General features: G+C 48.5%; 1 protein-coding gene across 1 annotated transcript; it reads right to left on the bottom strand.

Moving 5' to 3' along the window:
• Positions 1-1,527: 1,527 nt before the first annotated feature.
• On the bottom strand, positions 1,528-22,105 carry ATIC (5-aminoimidazole-4-carboxamide ribonucleotide formyltransferase/IMP cyclohydrolase). Its single transcript, XM_054636393.2, has 16 exons — positions 21,957-22,105; positions 21,377-21,503; positions 20,154-20,230; positions 19,098-19,164; positions 16,709-16,797; positions 15,306-15,457; positions 15,027-15,183; positions 13,731-13,856; positions 13,525-13,632; positions 12,266-12,351; positions 11,063-11,152; positions 9,979-10,107; positions 8,629-8,721; positions 3,917-4,099; positions 2,325-2,480; positions 1,528-1,816 (listed from the first exon to the last, which is right to left on the bottom strand). The coding sequence occupies exons 1-16, from the start codon at positions 21,976-21,978 to the stop codon at positions 1,697-1,699; spliced, it is 1,782 nt and encodes a 593-aa protein (XP_054492368.1). The 5' UTR covers positions 21,979-22,105; the 3' UTR covers positions 1,528-1,696.
• Between the last annotated feature and the right edge of the window lie 2,043 nt (positions 22,106-24,148).

Genomic DNA, 24,148 nt, shown 5'->3' on the forward strand with positions numbered 1-24,148 from the left:
CTATCAGCTGAGGCAGACATTTCCTATCTCCTGCAGATCTCAGCTGAAGATCAGTACCTATTAACTGCCCTCAGTAAAACAAACAGTGCCCCAAGGACAGCAAACAAGGATCAGGGGAATCCACAGAACAGGAGCTGCCAGGTTCTCACTGCCAGCCTCTGTTTCAGCCAATGCTGCAGAAGATGCAGGTAAAGAGTGGATAGAGGGATTCCCTGGAGAACCTCACAGCAGGGTCTGTGCCAGCTGCAGCCACAACAGCAGGACACAGAAGACATGTAAGGAACATTGTGGACTCACCTCTGTGGAAGAGTCCCCAACCCCAACTTTTATAGTAAAACTCCAAGCAATGATAATTTACAGGAAGCAACAGCACAGAAAACAGTCAGAGGCTAGGGTTGGGGTTAGCACAGCAAAAGGGCCAGCCAGGAAGAAATGGACATTTTTTAATTTGGATTGCAGTCTTAATCCGTGCCAAAAAAATAGAATGCTCTCTACCCTGTCCTGTCTCATCCAGTCACTTGGCAATGATCCATTGTAGAGATCAGAAATGACAAAATGATCCATTGCAGAGATCAGAAAAGAGAGGACTCTGCTCCCTTTCAGGCTGGAACAAGGGCAGATGGAGTAACAGTGTTAAACAGTGTGTAGATTATGGTACCTTAAATAACTCACCTGGGAAGTGTCTCTGCTTTGCTCCATTTGAACCAGTCTGGTTCAGACAATCAGGTAAAACAAAAGCCATGATCACAGTCACAGCCAGTGAGCAGCACATCCCCAGATTTCCCCTCTCCCAGGTCCATCTCCCACTTGGACAGCCCTGCTTGAGCCAAGGGCACACGTGCACACTCCCTGCTCTGCACCAGCTGAGAGCTGAGCCCACAGAAGTGTTCATTGAAAATCTCTGGGCTGCTCCTGGGGAAAACTGAACAGATTTTATGGAATGGAACCAAAAAGAGAAAATCCCTTTGGAACAGGTGCAGTGATTGCCAGCAAAAATGTGTCTGGGCTCATCCTGCATTTCTCTCACTGTGCTCCACATTTTCACTCTGCTTTTTCCCAGAGTTAAGTTCAAATCTGCTTAATGCAAACTGCAGGCAGCAGAGAAAGGAAGTGGCTCCAGACACTTCACTGCTTCCAGCCTGTGAACTCTGCTTCCAGTATGGGGACAGGCCTGTCAATGGGTCTGCCTTGGAGAAAGCACTGCCACAGCACAGAGTGCAGGGCAGGATTCAGAGCACCAAATCCCAGAGTGCCTCGTGCAAAGGAGCTGCTCCCTCTCCTCCCAGGGAAGAGGATAATGGATTAGAAGTACCTGCTGACCCAAAAAAACCCCACCAACCCAACTTAGGTCAGGACAATGTAGATCTTGATCAGTTCCATGAGAAGCTGAGCAGAAGCCAGGCTTTCACACCATTCCCCAGGCCATCTGTTGAATTTGTAGAGTCTGGACCATAAAACCTACCTCAAAAATAAACCTTTTTCCTGAGGACACAGAACTTGGGTGACAGGGACCACACAGACAGCAGGTAGCTAACAACTGTATGTTTATTTGCAAAAGACACTGATTTTCTACACTGGAAGCCAACTTGTACCTCTTCCTTGTCCCTGAACACGGGGAAAGGCTTCTTCCCAGGCTGCAGGAGCCTCCAGTGACAGCAGTGCCACATGGCTGCTGGTGAGGCTGTGCCCAGAGGGCTCAGTGGTGGAACAGACGGAGGTTGGTGTGGATGAGGGTGATCCCCAGCTCGTTGCAGGCCTCGATCACAACGTCGTCGGCAGCCGAGCCCGACGGGGCGGCGATGAACTGCACTCCACTCTGCACACACAGGGAGCAGGGCAAAGATCAGAGGGTGGAAACACAAAATCCCCCTCAGGAGGAGCTGGCAGTCCCAATCCTTCATCCACATCCCACTGCACAAAGCCTTCCAGTCCCAAAGATGCTCCTAAAGGGAGCAGGAAGTTCTCTCTGCTGCTCCGAGAGAACCTAAAATGGTTCCTCTGGAAGCAACAGGCCTTGGCTTGATATTCCTAAACAGTTTAATAAACTTTAATCCTCTATTCATCCCAATCAACAAACTGAGGAATGACTGGATAATTACTGTCCATGTGACAGCTGTGACCACCAGGAACATCCTTCCCAGGATCTGCTATCCTAGTGCAGGGATTTTGCTCAGCAGTGCACACAGAATGAAAAGGACAAGCTCAGGCTGCACAGCCATTCCCCTGGAGCCAACCACAGCCTCCTGGAGCCAACCCCAGCCTCCTGGAGCCAACCCCAGCCCCCTGGAGCCAACCCCAGCCCCCTGGCCCTGGTACAGCCTTACCCGCTTGGCTCTGTCGACGTTATCCCTAAAAGGGAAGAAGGCATCAGAGCTGAGGGACACAGCAGAGAGCTTGGCAATCCACTGCTTCTTCTCTGCTTCTGTCAGCTGCTTGGGCACCTCTTCAAACAGGGCCTGCCACTTCACCAGGTCCTCATCCTGCAGGCACGAGAAGCCAGCTCAGCCCCAGAGCACACAGCTCCCCCCCTGTTCCCTGCCAGGGGGATGAGTGATGGCCTCCCTCTGATCCCAGGATTTCTGCTCCATGACTCTGCTGCTGGGAACTTCATACCAGAGGGTTTAAACACATCACCACCATCAGTTATTTCTGCATCCTTTTAACTCCTTCCCTCTCCTCACCACAGGACCTGAGGGATTCCTTCTTTCCCACCTGAATTCCAAGATGCTCTGCCTGCAGTGTGCTGCTCCATGAATGCCAGCAGGCATCTGGTAGATGACTTAACAGCAGCTCAGTTTATGATTCACCTTCTGAAACAGCAACTGATCCAGTTCTTACCCCTTTAAACAAGCAACTGCTCACAAGGTGATTCACAAGGTCCCTAATCCAGCTCTTGGCTTTTGATACTTAAAAAGGACATACTATTTTGTTGTATCACTATGGCCCGTAACGGGAAGGTCAGAATCTGGATTCTGAGAATCCAAAGTGCCACACAAACAAACAGCTCTGTGTGAGGAGGAGCCACTGACAGGCCAGGGAGAACTGGAACATCAGCTGGAGCTATAACCCATCCTCACTGCTGGGAAGAAGCAGGAGGTGAAGCCAAGGTGCTCAGTGAGGCACAGGGCAGGCTGTGGGTGCAGTAACTGACCTTGGGGGATGGATCACCACCCTGGGCCCAGGATGCAGTAAATGACCTTGGGGGATGGATCACCACCCTGGGCCCAGGATGCAGTTAATGACCTTGGGGGATGGATCACCACCCTGGGCCCAGGATGCAGTAAATGACCTTGGGGTATAGATCACCACACTGGGCCCAGGATGCAGTAACTGACCTTGGGGGATGGATCACCACTCTGGGCCCAGGATGCAGTAACTGACCTTGGGGGATGGATCACCACCCTGGGCCCAGGATGCAGTAAATGACCTTGGGGTATAGATCACCACACTGGGCCCAGGATGCAGTAAATGACCTTGGGGCATGGATCACCACCCTGGGCCCAGGATGCATTAAATGACCTTGGGGTATAGATCACCACCCTGGGCCCAGGATGCAGTAAATGACCTTGGGGGATGGATCACCACCCTGTGCCTGGGATGCAGTAAATGACCTTGGGGTATAGATCACCACACTGGGCCCAGGATGCAGTAAATGACCTTGGGGGATGGATCACAACCCTGGATCCAGGATGCAGTAACTGATCTTGGGGGATGGATCACCATCCTGGATCCAGGATGCAGTAACTGATCTTGGGGGATGGATCACCACCCTGGGCCCAGGATGCAGTAACTGACCTTGGAGGATGGATCACCACCCTGGGCCCAGGATGCCCCAGCCCTGGAGTCACCCATTCCAACCCACAGCAGGTACAACCCGCACAAGGGGCTGGCGTGGCAGGAGCTGTGCTGCCCTCACCTCTCCGATGGTGTCGGTGACGTACTGGTCGATGGCGTTGGAGATCTCGGCCCTCTTGACGCCGGCCTTGAACCTCATGGCCAGCACGCGCGGGTGGTGCCGCAGCCACCAGTTGTTGGCCTTGTCCCCGGCCAGGCGCGTGCAGTGGATGCGGGACTGCTGCCCCGCGCCGATCCCGATCACCTGCAGCACAGCACGCACAGGTCAGAGCCACAGCTGCAGCTGCCCCGAGCAGGGAAGGTGTAGGTGATGAGTGGGGGAATGCCTGCATTTCTGATCCTGTGAACTGGTTACAGGGCCAGCTGTCGGCACCGCTAACTTCTCCAGCTCTTTGGAGCTGACAGTCACACTCACGTTCATCACAAACACTGATGTGCTTTCACCCTTCTAAATAACACAGCCCCAGCCATCAGAGTCAAAGCTTTAACCTCAGGAGAGTGACACAATTATGGCTTCCTGCCTCTTCTGGTCAGTGTTAATGCCTGAGCCCAGGTCACACAAACACCATCATCTCTCTGCTGAGTTAGGCACACACAGCTTAACCACATCAGCTGAGAGGTGCAGTTTGTGTGGCAAGGCTGCTAAGGAAGTAAACCCACTGCTCACTCAGGAATGCTGGTCAGTGGCACTGTTACATCCACGGATTCTCAAGGCCCTGGAGGTACCACACATCTCCTGTGCTGCCATCTGCCAGAATCCAGGCTTTTTGAAATGGCTGCTGCTAACCCTATTTAACAGCACATGTGCTTGATCTCTGACAGATAAGCAAAATCTACACAGTGGTTTTATCTCAAGGAAGCTGCTATGAAAATACAGCACTGGCTCAACTCCTGCAGCCAGACATCCCCACCAGGGACGTCAGACCTTCTGTCCATCCTGTGGGTCCTGCTTCCTATGGAGAACTCCTGCCATTCCACTCTGGAGATCTGACAGGAAACAAGTCTCTCCCATCATTTCCTGCTCAGCCACAGCTGAGCTGTTCCCCAGACTGTTCTCCAGGGACAGTGCTGAGGCTTGAGGTGCTGGCCAGTGCCTCAGAGTTCCCAGCTCAGCCTGGGACAGATGGTAAAGCCATAAGCTGCAGGCTGCCCTCAAAGGAATGACTCATTTGTCTTCCCATTCATCAAGACACAGTGACTTCACCTCTTACCAGAACCATAAAACATTCTGCTGGATCCTGTTCCCCCAAGGAGCAAATGAAAGGCTTGGGAGGCTTGGGCTGCTATCAGATATATCTGCTCAGCCATAACTGAAGTCACCAGTGTGTAATAAACCCACAGGGACATTGGTGGTACCACAAACACTGAACAGACACAAAGTTTCTTACAGTTCAGTGGCACCTTGCCCCTGACAAACGCTGCTGATGTCCAACCTCTGCTCTCAACCCACCCACTTCCACTTCCAAGGGACCCAGGAGCCAAAGGAGCTCGAGAGCAGCTGCACACGGGTGTGTTATCACTTCCACAGAGGTTCATCCTCCCTCCCTGCCCCAAGGAGAGAGCTGGCCCTGTCCCACAGCCCACCAGGAACTGCTCCTCAGCCCTGCAGAGTGGGACCAGCAAGGCCAGCCTAAGGCAGGTGTTTTTAGTTGGGGCTGCAGATGCTGGAGAGTAGCCCAGACTGACTGCTGCTAGCAGGGGCCAAAATACCATGAAACATCCCCAGGTTTCTAATGCTTGGGATGTCCTGTGTCCTTTCCCAGCCAGAATTGTGTCTCAGTCTTCAGCAGGTCCTTGTGAGCTGTGCCTGGCACTCCTGTGATAGAATGAGCAGGAATAACTCCTGCTACCTGTCAGCATCCCAGAACCTTTCTAAAAGAGCATTTTCCTTTCCTCTGTGAACCACTCAAAGCATTTCACTTTTTTTGTGACCTAAATTTTATCAAGAGATCAGTAACTAAATTTTGGCTTGTATTCAACAACTCCAAAATGGCAGGGACTTTGTACTTCAGTTGATCAAAGGGATGCAGCCTGTAAATTCCTCACAAGCATCCCCACATCTGCAGAGGTTTATCTGTAACACTGGTTCAAGCCATTGTTTTGCCTTTTTTAAAAGCACAGGTTTTGATGGAAAACTGCTGGGGAAGATTTCCTCAATTCCAGCCAGGAATTTCTGGTCTAAAGAAGAGAAATCAGTAGGTTTTAGCTTTTCTGCTTAATAACACAACCTCTATACTTGTACCTGCATCTCCCCTCACACTGGCCTGTACCTATTCCCTGCCTTTTTCACTTTATAAAATCCTTCTTCCTACACCTCATCACTCCCTGCCCCACATGGTGCCCTTCCCCCTCACAAAAGCACAGCCAAAACCTCAAAACCCTCCACTAAGGAGCCATTCCCCCCTTTTCCTACACAAAAATTAATTATGTTTCTTTCAGAGCCTAATCTCCTGGGAATCCAAAAGTGCTTAAGCAGAGCCTATTAAGTGTGAGCAGTGAAAGGAGACAGCAGCACAGGATGAGTAGAAAAAAAAATAAATCTATCACTTAATAGAAAAAAGATTGGGTGAAAATTAAGAATTACTTGACTAGAAACACTTTGGTTCACAGGAGAGTCAAACACACTCCATAGCTGGAATGCTGTGCAACAGCACAGAGTGGATGAGATGGATAATGCCCAAAGGATTCTTGCAAAATGATCCAGGCTGGTCTGGGTTTACTCAGACTTACCCTGGATAATGAATGAAAACAAAAACCCTAAAGACACTTGGAAATATAAAAATCTAATAAAGGACTTGACCATTGGGAAGACGAACAAAACAGGGAAGTCATTGGGAAAGCATAAGGTAAATTACCAGGTTTGTTTAATGCTAGTGTACAGAGAATAAAGGAAGAATAACTTTAAATTGCTAATTTAAAACATGATGGTGTCATCAAAGCAAGTGTAAATCAACGTGGTACAAGCTGAAGGGCAGCCAGAACAAGTGCAAGTGTTTATTGCAATTAGTGGCAGCTGGCTTCCTGCAAATGAAGTGACACTCATGTCCAGAAATGCTTCCCACTCCACACGTGGCTGCAATGTACTAACACAGCTACCTTGCTGGAGGGGCTGATGTCTCATAGACCAGAGTTTTCCAAGGCATCCCCATTTCTTAGGGATGCTGTGAGGCTGAAATAACTCCTGGAAAACCAAAAGCAATGGGACTGAAAGCAAGCTGGACCTGCCAGGCTTGGCTCATGTAGCCCAAACCAGGCCCTGGAGGAGCAGATGAAGAGCAGCAATGTGGAAGGTGCTTTCCACATCAAAATCTGCAAGCCCCCTCTGCAGCCCAGCCAGCTGAACCTGCCTGCCCAGGGGTTCCCTGTCCCTGCTCCCTTCCATATGGTACATCCATTACCACACATCCTCTGCAAACAGCTGCAGCACCAGACTTGCAAAAGCACTGGGGAAATTGGAAATTGCTGCTGTGATGAGGGGAAATGAGCAAAGACAGGGACACCTTTGTTCTGGGGCTATGAGATCTAACACTGCTGAGTGCAGAGAATCATTTGAAAGTGAAAAAGAAGAAACCCAGCATAAAGCAGAATAAAAGACAAATGCTGGATCTCCAGAGACATCTTCTGAGGAATCGCAGAGCACAGGACCCCAGGAAGTCCTGTGAACCAGCACTGCAGCCTTTTCAGGCTGTACCAACAGCCTGACAAACACACATCAGTGCCAGTGCAGGGAGAGCACTGCAGCTCAGTCTCAGTCTCTACCTGTAGGCTTCACTCTGATCCATTTTGCTGATTTATGATGTACCAAAGCTCAAAAAGATTCTGTGTATTTTTCTTCTATACTAATCCAGGCCTACTGAAAAACTTCCATGGAGAGCAAAGAGGCAGCTAAACAGCACCATTACAAGAATGATCTGCTGGGTAACAATACAACTTTCAATACCTTTACACCAATTTTTAGAGAAATTATTTAGGCTGAACACCTGGTGATGACTTGGAAAGAACTGACTTTTTTTAAAATTCAAGATTCAAACTGAAAGAGGAGAAGTTTAGGTTAGGTATTAGAAAGAAATTCTTCACTGTGAGGGTGGGGAGGCTCTGGCACAGGCTGACCAGAGAAGCTGTGGCTGCCCCATCCCTGGAATTGTTCCAGGCCAGGCTGGATGGGGCTTGGAGCAACCTGGGACAGTGGAAGGTGTCCATGCTGTGGCAGGGGGTGGAATGGTATGAGCTTTAAGGTCCTTTCTAGCCCAAAACCACTGTGTGACCATATGATTCATAATCTCAATTACACATTTGATAATGCCCCTATTAATTCCAACATCCATCATCAGCTTTTTAAAAAAATACAATCAGGGAGAACAGAAGACTTTTATTACACCAGAGGGGTGAAAACAAGAAAGCACATACCATCTTTCTAAGGAAATAGTGAAAAGAAAGAAGCATTTGGGCAGTCAGAACCCAGCTGAGAAACCTACTGAGAAACCTACATAGACTACAACACTCCCTGAGAAAAATGATGTGAAAGAACAGAGTAGCCAGAAAGAAATCACTCAAGGCCATAGTGTAGAAGCCCTTAAGAGCTTTTCCAACCCCACCAACAGAAGAGCCAGCCCTGCCATGACCATGAAAAAACAGCAGCAAGGTTTTGAAGCAGCTTCTTGAGAAGCAACTGTTCTGCACAGGGCAGCTGCTCTGGCCCTGCTCAGCAGCTCCCCAGGTGCAGGAGGGTTTTCCTGTGGGCAGGGGGTGGGGAAGCCCTGCTGCAGCTCCTACCTGGCCATCCTTGGCGTAGCAGACCGAGTTGGACTGGGTGTACTTGACAGCGATGCTGGCCACGATCAGATCCCGCACAGCGGCCTCGGGCAGCTGGAACAGAGCACCCCTGTCAGCAAGCCCTGACAGCACAGCCACTGAACCACACCCAGGGAAAACAAGGCAGCTAGGAACACCCTGATTTGGTCAATTACCAGCTAATTTTGTTTGGATTAAAACCCATCAGTGATTGGTCTTCCAATTCTCAGGGCAAGACTCAATCTCAGTGGGTTCCATCACTTTCACGGACATATTTTATGAAAAATCTTTTCATTAAGATCTTTTCTCTTGAGAAGCTGAGAAGCTTCAGCTTCTCCATGTTTTGCTGCTTTGGAATGTGATTTAGAGAACTGTTTACCCAGCATGTGAATGGTTTTTACTTGATGACCAATGATAGCCACCTTTGTTGAGGCTGTGAGCAGTCACAAGATTTTATTATCATTCTATTCTTTCTATTCTTTTCAAGCCTTCTGATGAAATTCTATTTCTTTAGTACAGTTTTAATATATTAATTTTCTTTTAATATGTATCATAAAAAAAAAATCAGCCTTCTGAAACATGGAGTCAAGATTCTCATCTCTTCTCTCATCCTGAGACCCCTGTGAACACCACCACACATCACTGGCCTTCAGCCTGAAAACTACTCTGCATGTATTGTCATCAGATGTGCTCACAGGCAGAAAACAGGACCACAACAATTAGAACAGCTCTCAAAATCTGTATTATTTTTAAGTTCCATTCCTAATTTAGGAAAGCGATTTTTATTACCTCAATATCTGAACTTGCTTCTGAGCCCATGACTAATTGTGTGCTCATTAATGTCTGATCTCATTCTCATTAAAAAAACAGAGACAAAGAAATCACTGAGAACTTTCTGGTGATGTGGGCTCTAATTGCTGAGCAATAGCAGCCAGGCCAGAGTTTATACAACACCATGCACACAAAAGGGTGAGATAAACAATGAGTCAGGAGCTGTGACGGATCCTTAGCACATGGCTGTCTCACCATAAAAAATTGCACATGGTAGCTTCTTGTTTACAAAGAGTATTTACAAATATTGTGGTAGCCTGAGATAATGGGAAAAGTCCAGCTCCTCTTATTTATCCAAGGAATCAAAACAAAGGAAAGCTATCTTGATTTACTCAAGTATATTAGGTCCAGAAAGTCTGCTGCATTGTTTACTAAGAGCCAGTTAAACCTCATTAAAATAATTTAGGAGCTCTTGAAATTGCCCAGTGGTAAATTTCCTGATGAAGGCACAGCAGCTCATTCACTGCACGTGTCTTTAAGCTCATTTATCCCCCTACTCACATTTTTGTTCTTGGTGACAATGTTCTTGAACAGCGAGCGGTCGATGACCGCGTTGTTCCTCTTCTGCATCAGGTTCAGGCCATAGAGGGTCCGGACCTCCAGGTCATCGGGCTCGTAGTGGGGATCCATCTGAAGGCCAAAGGCAGCCCAATAAAGCACTTTTACACCAAAACCTACACTCTCCCAGTCTTCACACAAAGGGGAAAAACATGCACATGCACACAGAGCCTTGCAGAGGAAGGCAGGAGTATTTGGAGCTGCTTCCTACATGCCTCAAGCTACAACTCCCAGCCCTCTGTGGCATCCAAGAACAGTGAATGTGATTCTTTCCAGAGCTGCACTCCTGGGGCACATCTCCATCCCAGCTGGAAGCACAATTATTAATTTACACCAGCCCAGGGATCAGGTTAACTGGAGCTGTGACACTGCACTCAGGTGCACCCATGCATGGCCTTACTCAGAATTTTGGGAGCCCTAGCTGGGGTTTCAGACAGGAAACAACCCAGACTAAGGTGACCAGCTCTAAATAGGAGGGTGCACATGCTTTATGTGGTTTTCCTAATCCACTGAAATGTTTCAGACCAACTTTCCTTAGCATTGCTCTGCCTTCAGCCCTGAAGATACAGGCTTCACCAACATGACCTCATCCTTGAGAAGTTAATTGAATTCCAGGAGGTCATCAGCTGCCAAGACTGTCTGCAATTCCATTCCTTCTTGCCTGAAGCTCCTGAGCCATCTTCTCCAACTCCCCTGACAGCTATGCTACAATTGCAACCTCAGCTAAGCCTTGGATTTTGTTTTTGTGATGCTATAGTGAAGTTCTCTGCTCATTTGTCTCTCAGAGGCAGCAGAAATAGGACCTGACAGCAATCTGTGATCCATGAGTCATGTTCACCAAAAGTGGGTGATTTTGAAGTCCCAACAATCACTGCAGGAACCGGGAAGGCAACCTGACACTGACTTGAGCACAGAATATTAATACTGCTTGACAAGCATGCTGGCTGCAGCATGTGAAGGTGCATCATCTAAGGTCCAAAGTGTCTGTGCTTCCAGCTTCATCCCTGGCTGGAGCAGGGGTACAAACCTGGAGGACACAGTAAGCACCATTCTTCTTTTTGGAAAGGATTTTGAGAGCTTCTTCCTCATAGCCAGGAGCCACCACGCCATCAGACACCTGCAACACACAGAGATTTCAGCTTCCACAGGAGAAAAATCAAACAGGGGCTAAGCTAAAGCTGCACCAGCCATTTCCTGTACTGAAGACACACCTCTCTTGGGGTCTGTGTGTATCCTACAACAGCAAAAGCACTGTTACAGTATGGGCTTAGGTGCTGGAAACACAAAGCAGCAGAGCACTGTGAGCTCTTGGCAAAGTTAGTAAAAAATACCTCACATCCCTCTAATCAGAATGGAGCTAATAATTAATATCCTCCTCCAGGGAGACAGCTTGACCATGACATTCCACTACTCAGCCCTAACAGTAAATATGGCTTAAAATCCAATAAATCCTTATTTCAACAGTGTCACTCCTGAGGAGGCAAAAACCCTGGAAAAAGAGCTGTTAAGAGCATGGAAACCGAGAGTTTACATTCATCAGTGCCGTGAAGCAATACACAACTTCCACACTTGTGCCTTACAGTGTGGGTGAGGTTTTTTTCATTTTCAGCAGCACTGTACCAAAAACTCCCCTCACAAACCAGCTGAATATGCTCTTTCATTTGTTTGGCATCATAAAATCACAGAATGGTTTGGTTTGGAAAAGGCCACCTCACTCCATCCTCCTGTTGTGGACAAGGACTAGGGCAGGCTGCTCCAAACCTAAAAGATTCTGTGATTCTAAGGAAAAAGCACAGCCTGGGAAGTGGCTGAGCTGCATGTAAGTGGCAGGTAGCAACCTATTTCCAAATTTCTGCCTTGGGCAAGGGGCTGGCCATCAGCATTCCAGCCCTTCTTTTCTCCCCTGACAGCTGCTCAGCCAGACATTTGTGACAGCTTAAGCAGGGCTCCTTTCCAGAGGTTTGCAATCATCTCCTGGAAAGCAGCATTGCCAGCTCTGCTGTTTCACAGGCTCCAGCACACAGCCAGGTGATAATTGGTAGGGAAAAAAGCAAACATCAAAAGACTGGTGTAAATTCTGCACTCCAGATCAGAGGATGACACAAATGGCCCAGTAAAATTCCTCCTGGTAAAATGGGTCAATTTCCAGCAAAAAGGCTGCCACAAAGCAATGGCTGCATCTGAAATGATTCTCCTGGATAGCCTGGAATGATGTGCTGCTGTCACTGACCTCTCTGGAGATGATCTTGGCAGTAGCCACATCACAGACATCAGACAGGGCAATGAAGTCACCAAAGGAGGACATCCGATCAGCACCTGAAAAATCCTCATTTTACTCATTTGTCAAACTTCAGCACCTGACAAAGAAAACTCTCCACTCCTACAGTCCAGTCAATTGCTGTGAGAGCTAAGAATTTAATCCCACAGCAAAAATAACCAAAAAAAGAGGCCATAAAAGCAACAAGGATGAAAAATCCTACCTCAAACACATGGACCTTTATATATTCCCATAGTTCAGATATTCTTCCTTCTTCACTGCCTCTGTCAAAGCTCTAACTCTGTAATGACTACCTCCAGCTGTACCCTTGGTGGCAGGAGGACAAGGAGAGGCAAGGATCACACAGAAAGATTTTAGATGGGAGACAGTTGGAAAAAGAGGAAAGCTTTTAGATGGCTATGCTCCCACCTGGCTTTTCCTGCAAGAAAGCAGATCCAGAAATGTGGCAATTTTTTTCTTCTTCTGTTTTAAAATAAGTATTTTCTATTTAATGGCATAGCTAAGGTGAAATCAACTCCCATCACAAATGCTCCACTACTCAGCAAGGTCAATTCTTCTGTCCCTGCCATTCTAAGGGTTTATTTTTCTAGCAATCATGCAATGGTTTTGTGAGAGCAACATTCAAAGGTGGTCTGTGAGAAATGAACCCAAGCCAACGTGCTCCTTATCAAGTCTGCCTTGTTTTTTGTAATCTCTGCAGATTTTCTAGGAATGCCATGGAAAATGAGAGACATAGAAAAGTATCTTAGCTAAGCAGAGGAAGCTGGTTTTGTTTACTTTTTTTAGCTTTTTATGGTGAGCTCTGCAGTACAAAAGCATTTTAAAAAACCCATCAAATACCAGACAGAAACATCTCTACTCAAGTTAAATATTCCTGAGCAGCCCAATGTTGAGTGTGCTACCAGCACTGCTGTTTACCCAGGTCCTTTAGCCAAAGCCCCATATATTTACATACATATGTGTGTGTATGTACAAATTCAAATTTAAAAATATATCATCTTACAGGTCTTTTATCTTTACCAAGGAACAGAATCTAAAGTGCTTTGAAACTGTATACAAGGGCTGCTCTCTTGGAAAGCAACTTCTGATAGGCAGTCAGGAAGACCCTTATGGAGAAAGCCCCTCTGGAGAAGGAGTGTGGTGCACAGGGAGGAGCAGGGCAAGAGCTGAGGATGCTGCTCAGGTTTGCTGTGCTTCTTTGGAGCCCTCACCTCTGCTGCGGGCGTAGGCAGAGGCCAGGGGCGTCAGGCTCTTGTGCAAGTCGTGCACCATGCACACTTGGGCCTCCTCCTCGCTGAGCGGAACTCCAACAGCAGCACCTAGTGGGAAACACGAGCCAGGGCACTCGGGCTGCCCGTGCCTGCCCCAGGGCCTGCCCACACGGCCGGCCGGGGGCGGGGAGCGGGGCCCAGCCTACCTGCGGGGCTGACGTGCTTGAAGGAGGCCGCGGCCGGGATGCCCAGCGCCTGCTTGAGCTCCTTCACCAGCTGCCAGGCGTTGAGGGCATCGCAGAGGTTGATGAAGCCCGGGGAGCCATTCACCACTGCAAACACAGCACATGGACACGTGTTAGAGCAGACAAAGGCCTCTCCCCAGAGCCTGGAGAGCCAGCACAAAGGGTTTCCCCAGAGAGCACTCAAATCACTACAAACTGTTCTTGTTCAATGACCCTGGCTCCTCAGCAACTGGTGGAGTGCCCAGAAATCCACACCAAGAGTAAAGGCCATTTAAAAGTCTGCTCTCAAAACGTTTTGCTCTGGCCCTGAGAGAAGAACTGCTTGTACTGACATGGCAGCACTGTGAGCATTTCAGGAGACTGGAGGACAAAAGATCATCTCAACAATAATCCAGATTCAGGAGGAGTGAGCATAGCATTGCCCTGCTGCCATACTAGGAGGCAGGCTTGCAAGCAAATCAACCTCTCCAGTGCAGGAATGGAAAAGCTTCCTAAGAGGTCTCAGAGCTGAAATGGGGAAAATGCTGCAACACAAATCTTCCCTGCTTTTTCAGCAGGACAATCCTGCACACATTGAAAGCAGTTTCAAGAACAAGAGTAGCCAGACTTTCCCTCCAAAACAGGGTTTTCCCTCACTACAACAATGCTGTGGCAAGTGGCACATCCTTGTAAAATGGCACAGAGATACAGCAGACCTGTCCCAAATTTTCAAGTGGAACGAGTATTCTACAAACCCAAGGTAATAACCCCTCTGCTCAAATCCATCAAAGAAAGACAGACCAAAAAAAGAACAAAACCAATTCAAACCAGAGAAAAACAGCTTGGTTTCTAGGCAGAGTAAATACTGACACCAAAAAAAAAATTGGGGAAGATAATAAACAAAGAAATTTGCAAGTAGAAAAGCATCTTAAAAGGATAACAAGGTTTTCCTTTGCAAAATCTGGATCTAATGTCATGTAGAAAGTACACTACCATAAATCTGTTCAAAGCATCTTGGACACACAATCCTACTGCAACAGAGAACAGGGAGCTACAATTGATCTTGTGGGGCTCAACAAAGCAGCTTTCCTGTCCCATACAGCTCAACTTTGAACTGCCAAGTTAGTGCCACTCAGTAATAAAGCAGCTGTGATGACACTGCTGGCCATCCCCTGGACTAAGGTACAAGATGGTGTTCCAGTTTCCAAGGCCTGTCCAAGCACCTCCGTTCCCAGCTCTCCCAGAGCTCCCTCCAGGCCAGCAGAGGCCAGGCCTCACCTGTCAGGGGCAGTTTGGGGCTCGTGGTGTAGAGCTGTGCAGGACTCTGGTGAGGATTCATGCCGTACCTCAGGGGCAGCTGCGACACCCCCTTGCTGTACTCCTTCCTGAAGTAGTCAGAGATGGCTGCATCGTACTGAGCAGTGTGGGTGAAGGCCTGGGGACACAAATGGGGACACCTGTCAACTCAGAAACACCACCTTACAGAGGATTTGGTGTTTAAAGGGGTAAAGAATCTCTTTGTACGTGAGCCCTTCGGGGCAGGAAAGCGTGACCAACCTTGAGTGCCAGCAGCCGCCGGGTTTCCATGGCAGTGTCTTTGTCCCTGGAGGCTGCCATCTCTTTAGCGACAGCAGCATAGTCTGCAGGGTCACACAGGACTGTCACACGGGCGTGGTTCTTGGCAGCTGCCCGAAGCAAGGCCACTCCCCCTGCAAGAGAGGGGCACGGCATGGAGCACTTCCCTCCTGGACACAGCACCATCAGCAGGTGAGGCCAGGCAGGGACAGGAAGGGACGTGCACCATGGCTCCTTTGTGCCAGATGAATGTGTCCCCTCCCTCCAGCACAGAGAGGGGTGAGAGTGCTCTTCAGAATGCTCAAAGCTGGTGGGTTTGACTCAACACTGACTGGGCTTGGCAGACCCAGGAACAGAATGTGGGCTGTGATGAGCAACTGGGGCAAGAAAAAGAAGATGGCTGTCCCCACACATGGCTTAACCACCCTCCTCTGCACACTGGGTCTGCAGAAAGATTTGCTTCCATGCTGCCACACAACAGAGGCTCCCAAATGTCTCTGCAAATAATAATGAATCTTGCCCAGGTCCTCTGTGTGAGATAAAATGCCACGCTTCTCCCTGCGGTCTGAGTGCACTGCTATTGCAACTCTTTAAATCATACCAGATACTAGGCTGCTGCAAAGGAAAAGTAGAGGCTGGCATTGCTTCATGCAGAGCAAGTATTACTCCATAAAACATTTAATAGAGAGCTCTGCTGGGCATCATTTGGACTAAACTACTGCAAGAAAATCCAATCCCAACCCCAGCACAAGGCACAGAACTGTGCCTGTGCTGTTCACAGGCTGCCAAGCAGAGATGCTGCAGTGAAGGCACAGCAAGCCTTTGGGGTTAATAACTAGCAGCAGGAGAAAACATGCTAATGTCCAAAGCAGGTGTCCATGCTTCCCAGCTCAGGTCCTGAGCACTCTCCCACATACTCAGACCAACCCCTTCCCTTCTAATGGCTTCCTGCAGTGAAGTTCTCACTCATCCTCAGAGCACTTCCAGTGGCTCAGCTCTGCTCTCCAAAGCTCATGTTTTTTTTAAATTTCTATTGCACTGTCAGGCTGTAAAAGAGGTTTAGTCTGCTCCCCATGTTTCAGCAGGAAGCATGGTCCACCTGGCCTTTCCTAACACAGCCCTCAGGCTCCTCCTTTAGGGCAGTGCATGGCTTGCCCCCCATGCAGCATGCCTTGCCAGCCTGTTATGGACACTTTAATTGCTTAAAAGCAACGAGGCTTACCCAACTACACCTTCAGCCTGCTCCTTGCAGCTCCTGAGCAGACTCCCTTTACAGGTATGCAAAAACACCAAACAAAAAGACAAGAGCTGAGACCACTCAGAGTTCAGAAGCATAGTCTGTCTGGAAAGCAGACTTTCCCTTCTTTACTGTCCCTTCAACTTACCAATATCAATCTTTTCCACTGCATCCTGTACAGTCACACCAGGAGAAGACACGGTCTTCACAAAGGGGTACAGGTTGCACACAACAACTCTGAGAATTGAGGGGGGAAAACTGGGTTACTCAGCAAGAAATAAAAGTGCCAATCTGGGCTTGGCAAGCACAAGATATCACCAGTGATTTCATGGTCTTGTCTCTCAGATCAGGGACCAGCATAAAATGCTGTGGCCAAGAGTGATGCTCAGCCCAAGGGCAAGTGATGGTACAGTGCATTGTAACATTCAACTGAACTCTGTGTATCAAACAATGTCAGAGCCACAGCTTGCAGCAACCAGATTGAAGGAGGAGCTTTTTTAAATACATGTGCCTGAATATAAACATTTAGTTATTCTGGTGCTCAACCTGAGCCATTTCAAAGGACTTCAAAATGGGCTCTCAGCAATACTGAAAATGGGCATCCACCAATTCTCCAAAGAGTGTAAGCACCCAAGAAAGATCCACTGCAAACAAAGTACAATCTAATTTTCCACAACTTTTCCAAGAGCAGAAAATGACCTACATGTCACCTTCTGGACTTTTAAAATACCAACAATATATGAAACCTGAGTGTGCAGCCCAAATGCCATAAAGCTTCTGTAGCACATGAAAGCGGGGGAGAAAATCGACTTTTCCCTCTCAAGCTAAGACTGGACCTTACTGGAATTAGTTTTTCCATCTGATCTAGAAGCAGGTCTGTATTCCAGCAAGCATGATGTAATAACTTGCCTGTCCCATCCTACCAGAGCCACAGGAACTGCACTGAGATGAGGGATTTGTTCTGACCTTCACAAGCAGGGTTTTTAAGCCAAGAGAATTAATTTACTCTCTTGATCTGAGCACATGAAGGTACAGAACTCCAAGGCGTGCTCAGCATGGCACAGAACTGCTTTGATGAGCACCCTTGTGTCCAACTCATAATATTCCTTTGTTCCCACTCCCTGTGAACTCCAGCAGAAGGGATGATAAGTTTCCAGTATGGCTCTCAGAACCCCCCGTGTCTCTAAATTTCCTACAATGTCTGTTATTGCCTCTTGTGTTTCTGATGCTCCCTTCCCCCTGTTCCATTCGTGCTCCTGACCTGTTGCAAACCATCAGGAACCTGTGGACTTGAACACTGCTAACGCTTTTATTTGTGCAAACCAAGACAATCAATATCAGGCTTTCCTTCACTGACTTGGATATGCAAATTTTATGCAACTATGCAAAGGCAGTCCTGCTGAGGATCAGCTACTTCTGCTTTTTGCAAGAGAACCTGAATCCAAATTACCAGTCTGGATGCAAGTGCACCATAAGTCACTGATGTAAGGGCACGTTATTCCCCCTGTAATTCAGCAGAGCCTGCTTTAATATGCAGCATGCTCTGAAGAGCCACCACTGCTGAGCCCTCTAAGAGGATTCCTGCAGTTTTAAATTTCAGGTTTTCAAATTCAGCCCAGAAATTCATCCATCAGTTTCTGAAAGTAATTTTAAAACTCCAGATGCATTCTGGCCCACAGTTGTACTGTACCTCCCACCCTGGCTACACCTACAATTTGCTATGTCCAACTCAGCCATTTGCTTCTGAACCAGGAGCTACTCCCTGATGTACAACTGGTTATTCACAAGCAGTAGTTGGATGTTAACACCACTTAAGTTACATACAGCCCCCAGCTGCTCTGTGTGACTGAACTAAGTAAACACATTCTAACAAAAACTGAAAAAAACCCCCTAAACTTTGCTACATTAGTGCACAAACTTTGTTACTTCAGCTTCTGGATGCAGTTCACTTGCTCCCAAGATGGCTCTCAAAGTTGAAGTTTTCTGTCTCTTATCTGTGTGTTTTCTGTCTGAACAAACGCAGTGTTCCTGACCCATTTTCCGTGTCTATTCTTTATTTATGTGTTGAAACTCAGTAAACATTATGCAAATATCAAAGGGTATATTTACTAAGCAAGCATTTCAAAATCAGGAATTGCCATCTGATCAGACACGTGGAACCAACCTGAGGGAAGATGAGCCAGCTTCAGAAGTACTGAACTCAACTCTGCAGCACGTGTAACATGGCCCTACACTGACTGAGTGTAACGTGTCAGATTTCCCAGGGAACCAGCAGGAATTCAGACCTCTGAGTTCCCTGTGGACCACAAGATAACTTTCTTGTTTCAGCTTTCTCTTACTACAAGTGGAGAAGATGATCCTGTAGAAAATTATGTTTTTAAATACACAGTACATCCTGCCAGGGCAAAGAAAGGAGACTGCAGATCTGCTGGTGTGCAGAGGTCACAATTCCTACTGCTCCCCTTCCCTGGTGTTGACTGGGCTCTGCTGTTGATTTTTGGTTACTGATGGATTGCATCACATCCCCCAACATTTACCTTACAAGGCTGAAATCCTGTTTCTTCATATCAGCATTATCCTCTGGAATATTGCGAGCCAAGATGCCTGGTTGCAAAAAACAATGCATCTTCATTAAAAAAATAACTAAATAATAACCACCAGGTTTTTAATGCAACATCTCTCTTCACACTGTGCTTTTGTCCTGAGCCTTTCCAGCTTAACTTTTTCATTTTAGTTCAGACAGCACCTTCAGCCCCTGCTCTTTTATTCCACTTTACAGTCTTTGGCTGTTCAAATTCCATGCTAACAGGTGGAATGATAAATCCTAGACTACTCCAAATACTGAGCAGCAACCTCAACAATGTACTTTCTAAGCACTCAGTTGCTACCCTTCAAACACTGAAACCATTATGAATGACTTCAGGGGAGAGAAAAAGGGCACCTGCCCCATGAGACAAGGGAAGCAAGAGAGGATGAGCAGTGCAGGTGGCTGATGGGGTCTAGAACTCAGAGAAACATGAGGGTGACAGGCTGGCACAGTGTGAGGAGCAGCAGTCCTGTGTTCAGGGTCACAGGAGATTGTCTCCAGCCCTCAGTACAATGGGCAACAGGTTCCACTTGAGGTACCTCAAGCACAGCAACAGGAGAGGGAAGAGCAGATGGATTAATGTGCAGGCAGAGCAGATATCAGAGATCCTCCCTGCTGAAGAGGAGTCAGAGAACATCCCAGCATGCAGGAATCACCCCTAAAGCTCACACTGCTGTGTTCCTTGTGCTGCACACCAGACTCACACACAGTTAAACTGTGTGCAGCTGACTCTGCAGAGGCATTTACAGAGAAGCTCTGTTACTTATAGCCCCAGGGAGAGAGCTCTGCTAACTGCAGAGATGCCAGCATTGCAACAAGGAGCTAATTCAGCCTCTCACCCTGCACCTCTCCACCCCGTGGCTTTTCACCTCTTCTTCTGCTCCTGGAGCAAATCTGTTCCTGTTACTTGGTTCTTCCACACAACCCTTAAAAAAGGCATCTGTCACCTCCTCTTCCCACCCTCCCTGCCCTCTTTTAGAGTGAAAATGCATTAGCAGAAACTTACCAGCATGGACTGCAGGATGAAGGGTTTTCACACGCCCACCCAGCATCTCAGGGAAGCCTGTCAGGTCTGAGACATCTCTGCCCAAGAAGAAAACAGCACACGTGCCATTCTGACTTTATCTGGAGGCTGAATGACCCAAACCAAAGAAAATGCATGGATTTCACTACAAAACCCCCCTATGGCAAAGGGTCAACAACTGCTTTACCCATGGATGGAAATGGAGTTCATGGGTCACACCCAACTAAGCAGTACAGCTATTTCTTGAACACACTGGAATCACCAAGATAAGCAAACCCCAAATCAGAATGGTTTACAGAGAAAATGGAAGGCCATGTGGAGGTGGTCTTCCTTCCAGCTGAGTTTCACCACTCCTTGTGAATGTTTAGGGTGGTAATAACAATAATGAGGGAAGGGGAAATGTCAGCATCCTTTGCTTCAGGCGTCACTGACAGCACAGCCAAGGAAATAAGTTGGAGAGACACAACCAAGGGCTGGGTAACAGTGAGCTCTGGAGGTGATGTAGATTTGTGCTGATGTGTCCCAGGGGCCAACCACTGTGTTCACAGGGAGCAAAAACACAGGCAGCCAAATAATTGACTTTTTTTTCATCACTGCACTAAACCCTATTTTTATTTGGCCAGAACTGGGTTTCTTTTGGTTTTTTTTTTGTTTTTTTTTTTTTTTTAATCACAGCATGGAAGAAACCAGAACAAATTTCCCCAGAATCATGGGCTAAAACAGCCAATGACTGTACGTGACCTTTTTCCAAGGGTGGATGTTAAATACAGAGCCTTTAGGCTCTGTCTACATTAAGTGAATTGTGCTGGGAAAATTATTTGTGACCAGTGAACTCCAGTGAGCTTCAACATGTTGTTAACACATCAGTGCTGTCCCAGGACCAGCTTTCACCTGGCTGTGAGGAGCAGCACTCAGGGCAGATCATGAACATCAAAGTAACTGATTGTCCCACGGAAATAAAGTTGGTTCAAGGCACACAAGGAATCCCAACAAAAAGCTCTTCACAGTAATCTGCCTCGGCCAACAGATATGTAGATAAAAAGGTTCTGAAGCTTGCTTTGGGACAGGGTTTTCTTTTTTTGTTGTTTTGGAAGACTTCTTTCAAACCAGTTTTCACTCATCTTTGTTCACAGAGAAAACAATTTAAGCAGCCTCAGGGCCTGAAAGAGCATTTTTGGCGGTGATGTACAGGGGAGTGTGTGTACCTGACCGGCAAGCCAGCATCCCTCAGGGATTTGGCCGTTCCTCCGGAGGCAATTAAACCCAGGCCGAGCGCGTTCAGGCTCTTCGCAAACTCCACCAGGTTGGTCTTGTCAGAGACGCTGAGTAAAGCTGGCAGGCGGGAAGAGCACGAGTGGTTGAGTTTTAACGGCGGAACAGAGAAAACTCCAGGATTAAGCCAGTAAAGCTTTTACAAGTTGTGTAGTTTAGATGTTTGCGCGGTGCCAGGTCTGGGGAGGGGAAGGGGAGCAGCACCAGAGCCTCGCGGTTCCCCTCAGGGAAAGAAGCCGCCCCTCAGAGAGGCCACGGCCGCAGAGTGCGGGCCCGATTGCCTCAGCGCCTTCCCTTCGGCGAGCCGTGCACCGGGAACGAGGGACGGCCGGCCGGGGGACACCAACAAACACCGCCTGCCCGCCCTCGGCACCCCGCGCGGGAAGCAGCGCTGAGGCGCCTTCCGGGGCCGCGCTGCCGAGCCCAGCCGAGCCGGCGGCCATTGCGGCGGCGGCAGGGCACCCCCCACCCCTCAGGGACACCCTCCCGCGGCCATCGCCCGCCCCGCGTTACCGAGCTGCTGCCGCGCGGCCATGGCGCCGTCGGTGGGTGCAGGAGGGCGCGGAGGAAAGGAAAGGACGAGCGGCGGCGGCCCGGCGGGATTTGGGCTCACGGGGGCGGGAGGCGGAGGGGGCGGCCCGGGCGGGGCGGGGAATGGAGGGAGGCGGCGGTGGCGGGGTCGGGTGGCGGGCGTGTGTGTTTTGGGACACACGCGTGTCTTGGGGGTGAGGTGCCCTGGAGGGTGAGGATGTCCCGTGGTCTTGTGTGGGCCACGTGTGGGCAAGCGGGTGTTCCCGCTGCACATGTGCTCAGGGCGTGTGTGTGCAAGACATGAGACACACAGACACTCGTATATCTGCGTGCATTGACACGGGTGCACCGCACCCACACAGAGGTACTTGTATCTATGTGCACACACACACACATACAGAATGTTCGGTGCTGGGAAACCCAGCTTGGTACACAGGTGAAAAGTGAGGGGCAGGTGAGGCAATCCCTCTTCACAGTGGAAGGTGGTGCAGTAAGGACCATTAATATTTTCCAGGAGTGCTGACAGGAGTTTCATCTATGGAAAGTCCTCTCGCAGAGCTTCCACACGGGCAGAGGCAAAACACTCGTTTGCCAAGCCTGAGGTAAAAAATCATTTGCAAATAGCAAAATGATGCTTTTCTGTCTTTATTTTCTATTTGTCTCCCTAAGGGGAGCTTTTTTCCCCTCAGTGGGCCTCCAAATTTCCTGATACTCCTTGCAAAGGAGCTTTGTTTGTTTTCCCTGTGGTTCACAGGTGACACTGACTGAACATGTTGGCTTTATCTGGTTGAAATCTCTGCTGTGCCCTGTACACTCCAGCAGGGTTTAGCTGCAGCACTGGGACAGCACTGCTCTGCACATAGAGAGCTCTGCAGTTAATTTGCAGCACAAGCCCTGGCCCCACCTGGTAATATTGAATGGGGAATTATGTCAGCACGGGCAGGCCCCCGAGGCATCCCTGCCTACTTCTGTCACATTTTCATCTGCCACAGAGGGGTTCACTGCACACCTGCAGCTTCCAGAGCACTCAGGCTGCATTAGGCTCTCCACTCACATTACAAAAGAAGGAATAAATGGGAATTTTTAGCTCTTGCAGGCAAAAAGGTGGGAGGTACAAGGCAAAGTGCAGCTGGAAGGCCTAGACACTTGGCTGTTGTGATTTGTGAGTCTCTGGGCTTGGGCAGTATTGTCTGTGTGAGGAAGAGTCAAGCCAGAAATACCAAATATACTGAATAAACCCAGTGTGTGTATTACTCTCAGTAGCAGCTAGTGACAAGCAGCAATAAATTACTGCTCGGAGGGTGGCTGGGGCCAAATGAAAATATACTGTTAAGTAAAATATACTGTTAAGAGCACTATCATTATGAAAATACACACCTTGGAGAGCATAAAAGTTGTGCACAGAGTACAGCTGAGGCGGGCTTTGGTGATGATAAATGTATGGGCAAATGAACAATCTGACAGAGCACTGCATTTTTATCCAACATTGGAGAGTGACTGAATTCCAGCAGGGTGCCTGGTGGCCCTGTCAGCCTGTGCACGAGGACAGGGACACTGCTGCCTTCAGACAAACAGTGGGAGGGACATTATCAGGGTCAATAATGGCATTGGCTCCATTGCCTGTCCAGCAGTTCGTTGTCCCTTGGCACCTGAGATGAGGTTTCTGTTTGTGCAGGAGTGGCAGGGGGTGGTTTGGGCTTAATCCCTGTCCCAGCACAGGAAGGACATGGAGCTGTTGGAGCCAGTTCAGAGAAGGTCACCAACATGATTGGAGCACCTCTGCTGTGAGGAAAGGCTGGGAGAATTGGGATTGTTCATCCTGAAGAAGAGAAAGATTTGGGATGACCTATTTGTGGCCTTCCAGTGCCTGAGGAGCTGACAAGAAATGTGGAGAGAGACTCTTTACAAGGGCTAGGATAACAGGAGATGGGGTCAAAGTGAAAGAGAGCAGGGTTAGATTGGACATTGGGAAAAAATTCTTCCCTGTGAGGGTGGTGAGGCCCTGGCACAGGTTTCCCAGAGAAGCTGTGGCTGCCCCTGGATCCCTGGAAGTGTCCAAGGCCAGGTTGGATGCAAGCTGGAATAGTGGAAGATGTCCCTGCCCATGGCAGGGAGTTGGAACTGGATGATCTTTAAGGTCCCTTCCAACCCAAACCATTCTGTGATTCTGCATC

This window comes from Agelaius phoeniceus, chromosome 7, assembly GCF_051311805.1.
Source record: "Agelaius phoeniceus isolate bAgePho1 chromosome 7, bAgePho1.hap1, whole genome shotgun sequence".
NCBI classification, from domain to species: domain Eukaryota; kingdom Metazoa; phylum Chordata; class Aves; order Passeriformes; family Icteridae; genus Agelaius; species Agelaius phoeniceus.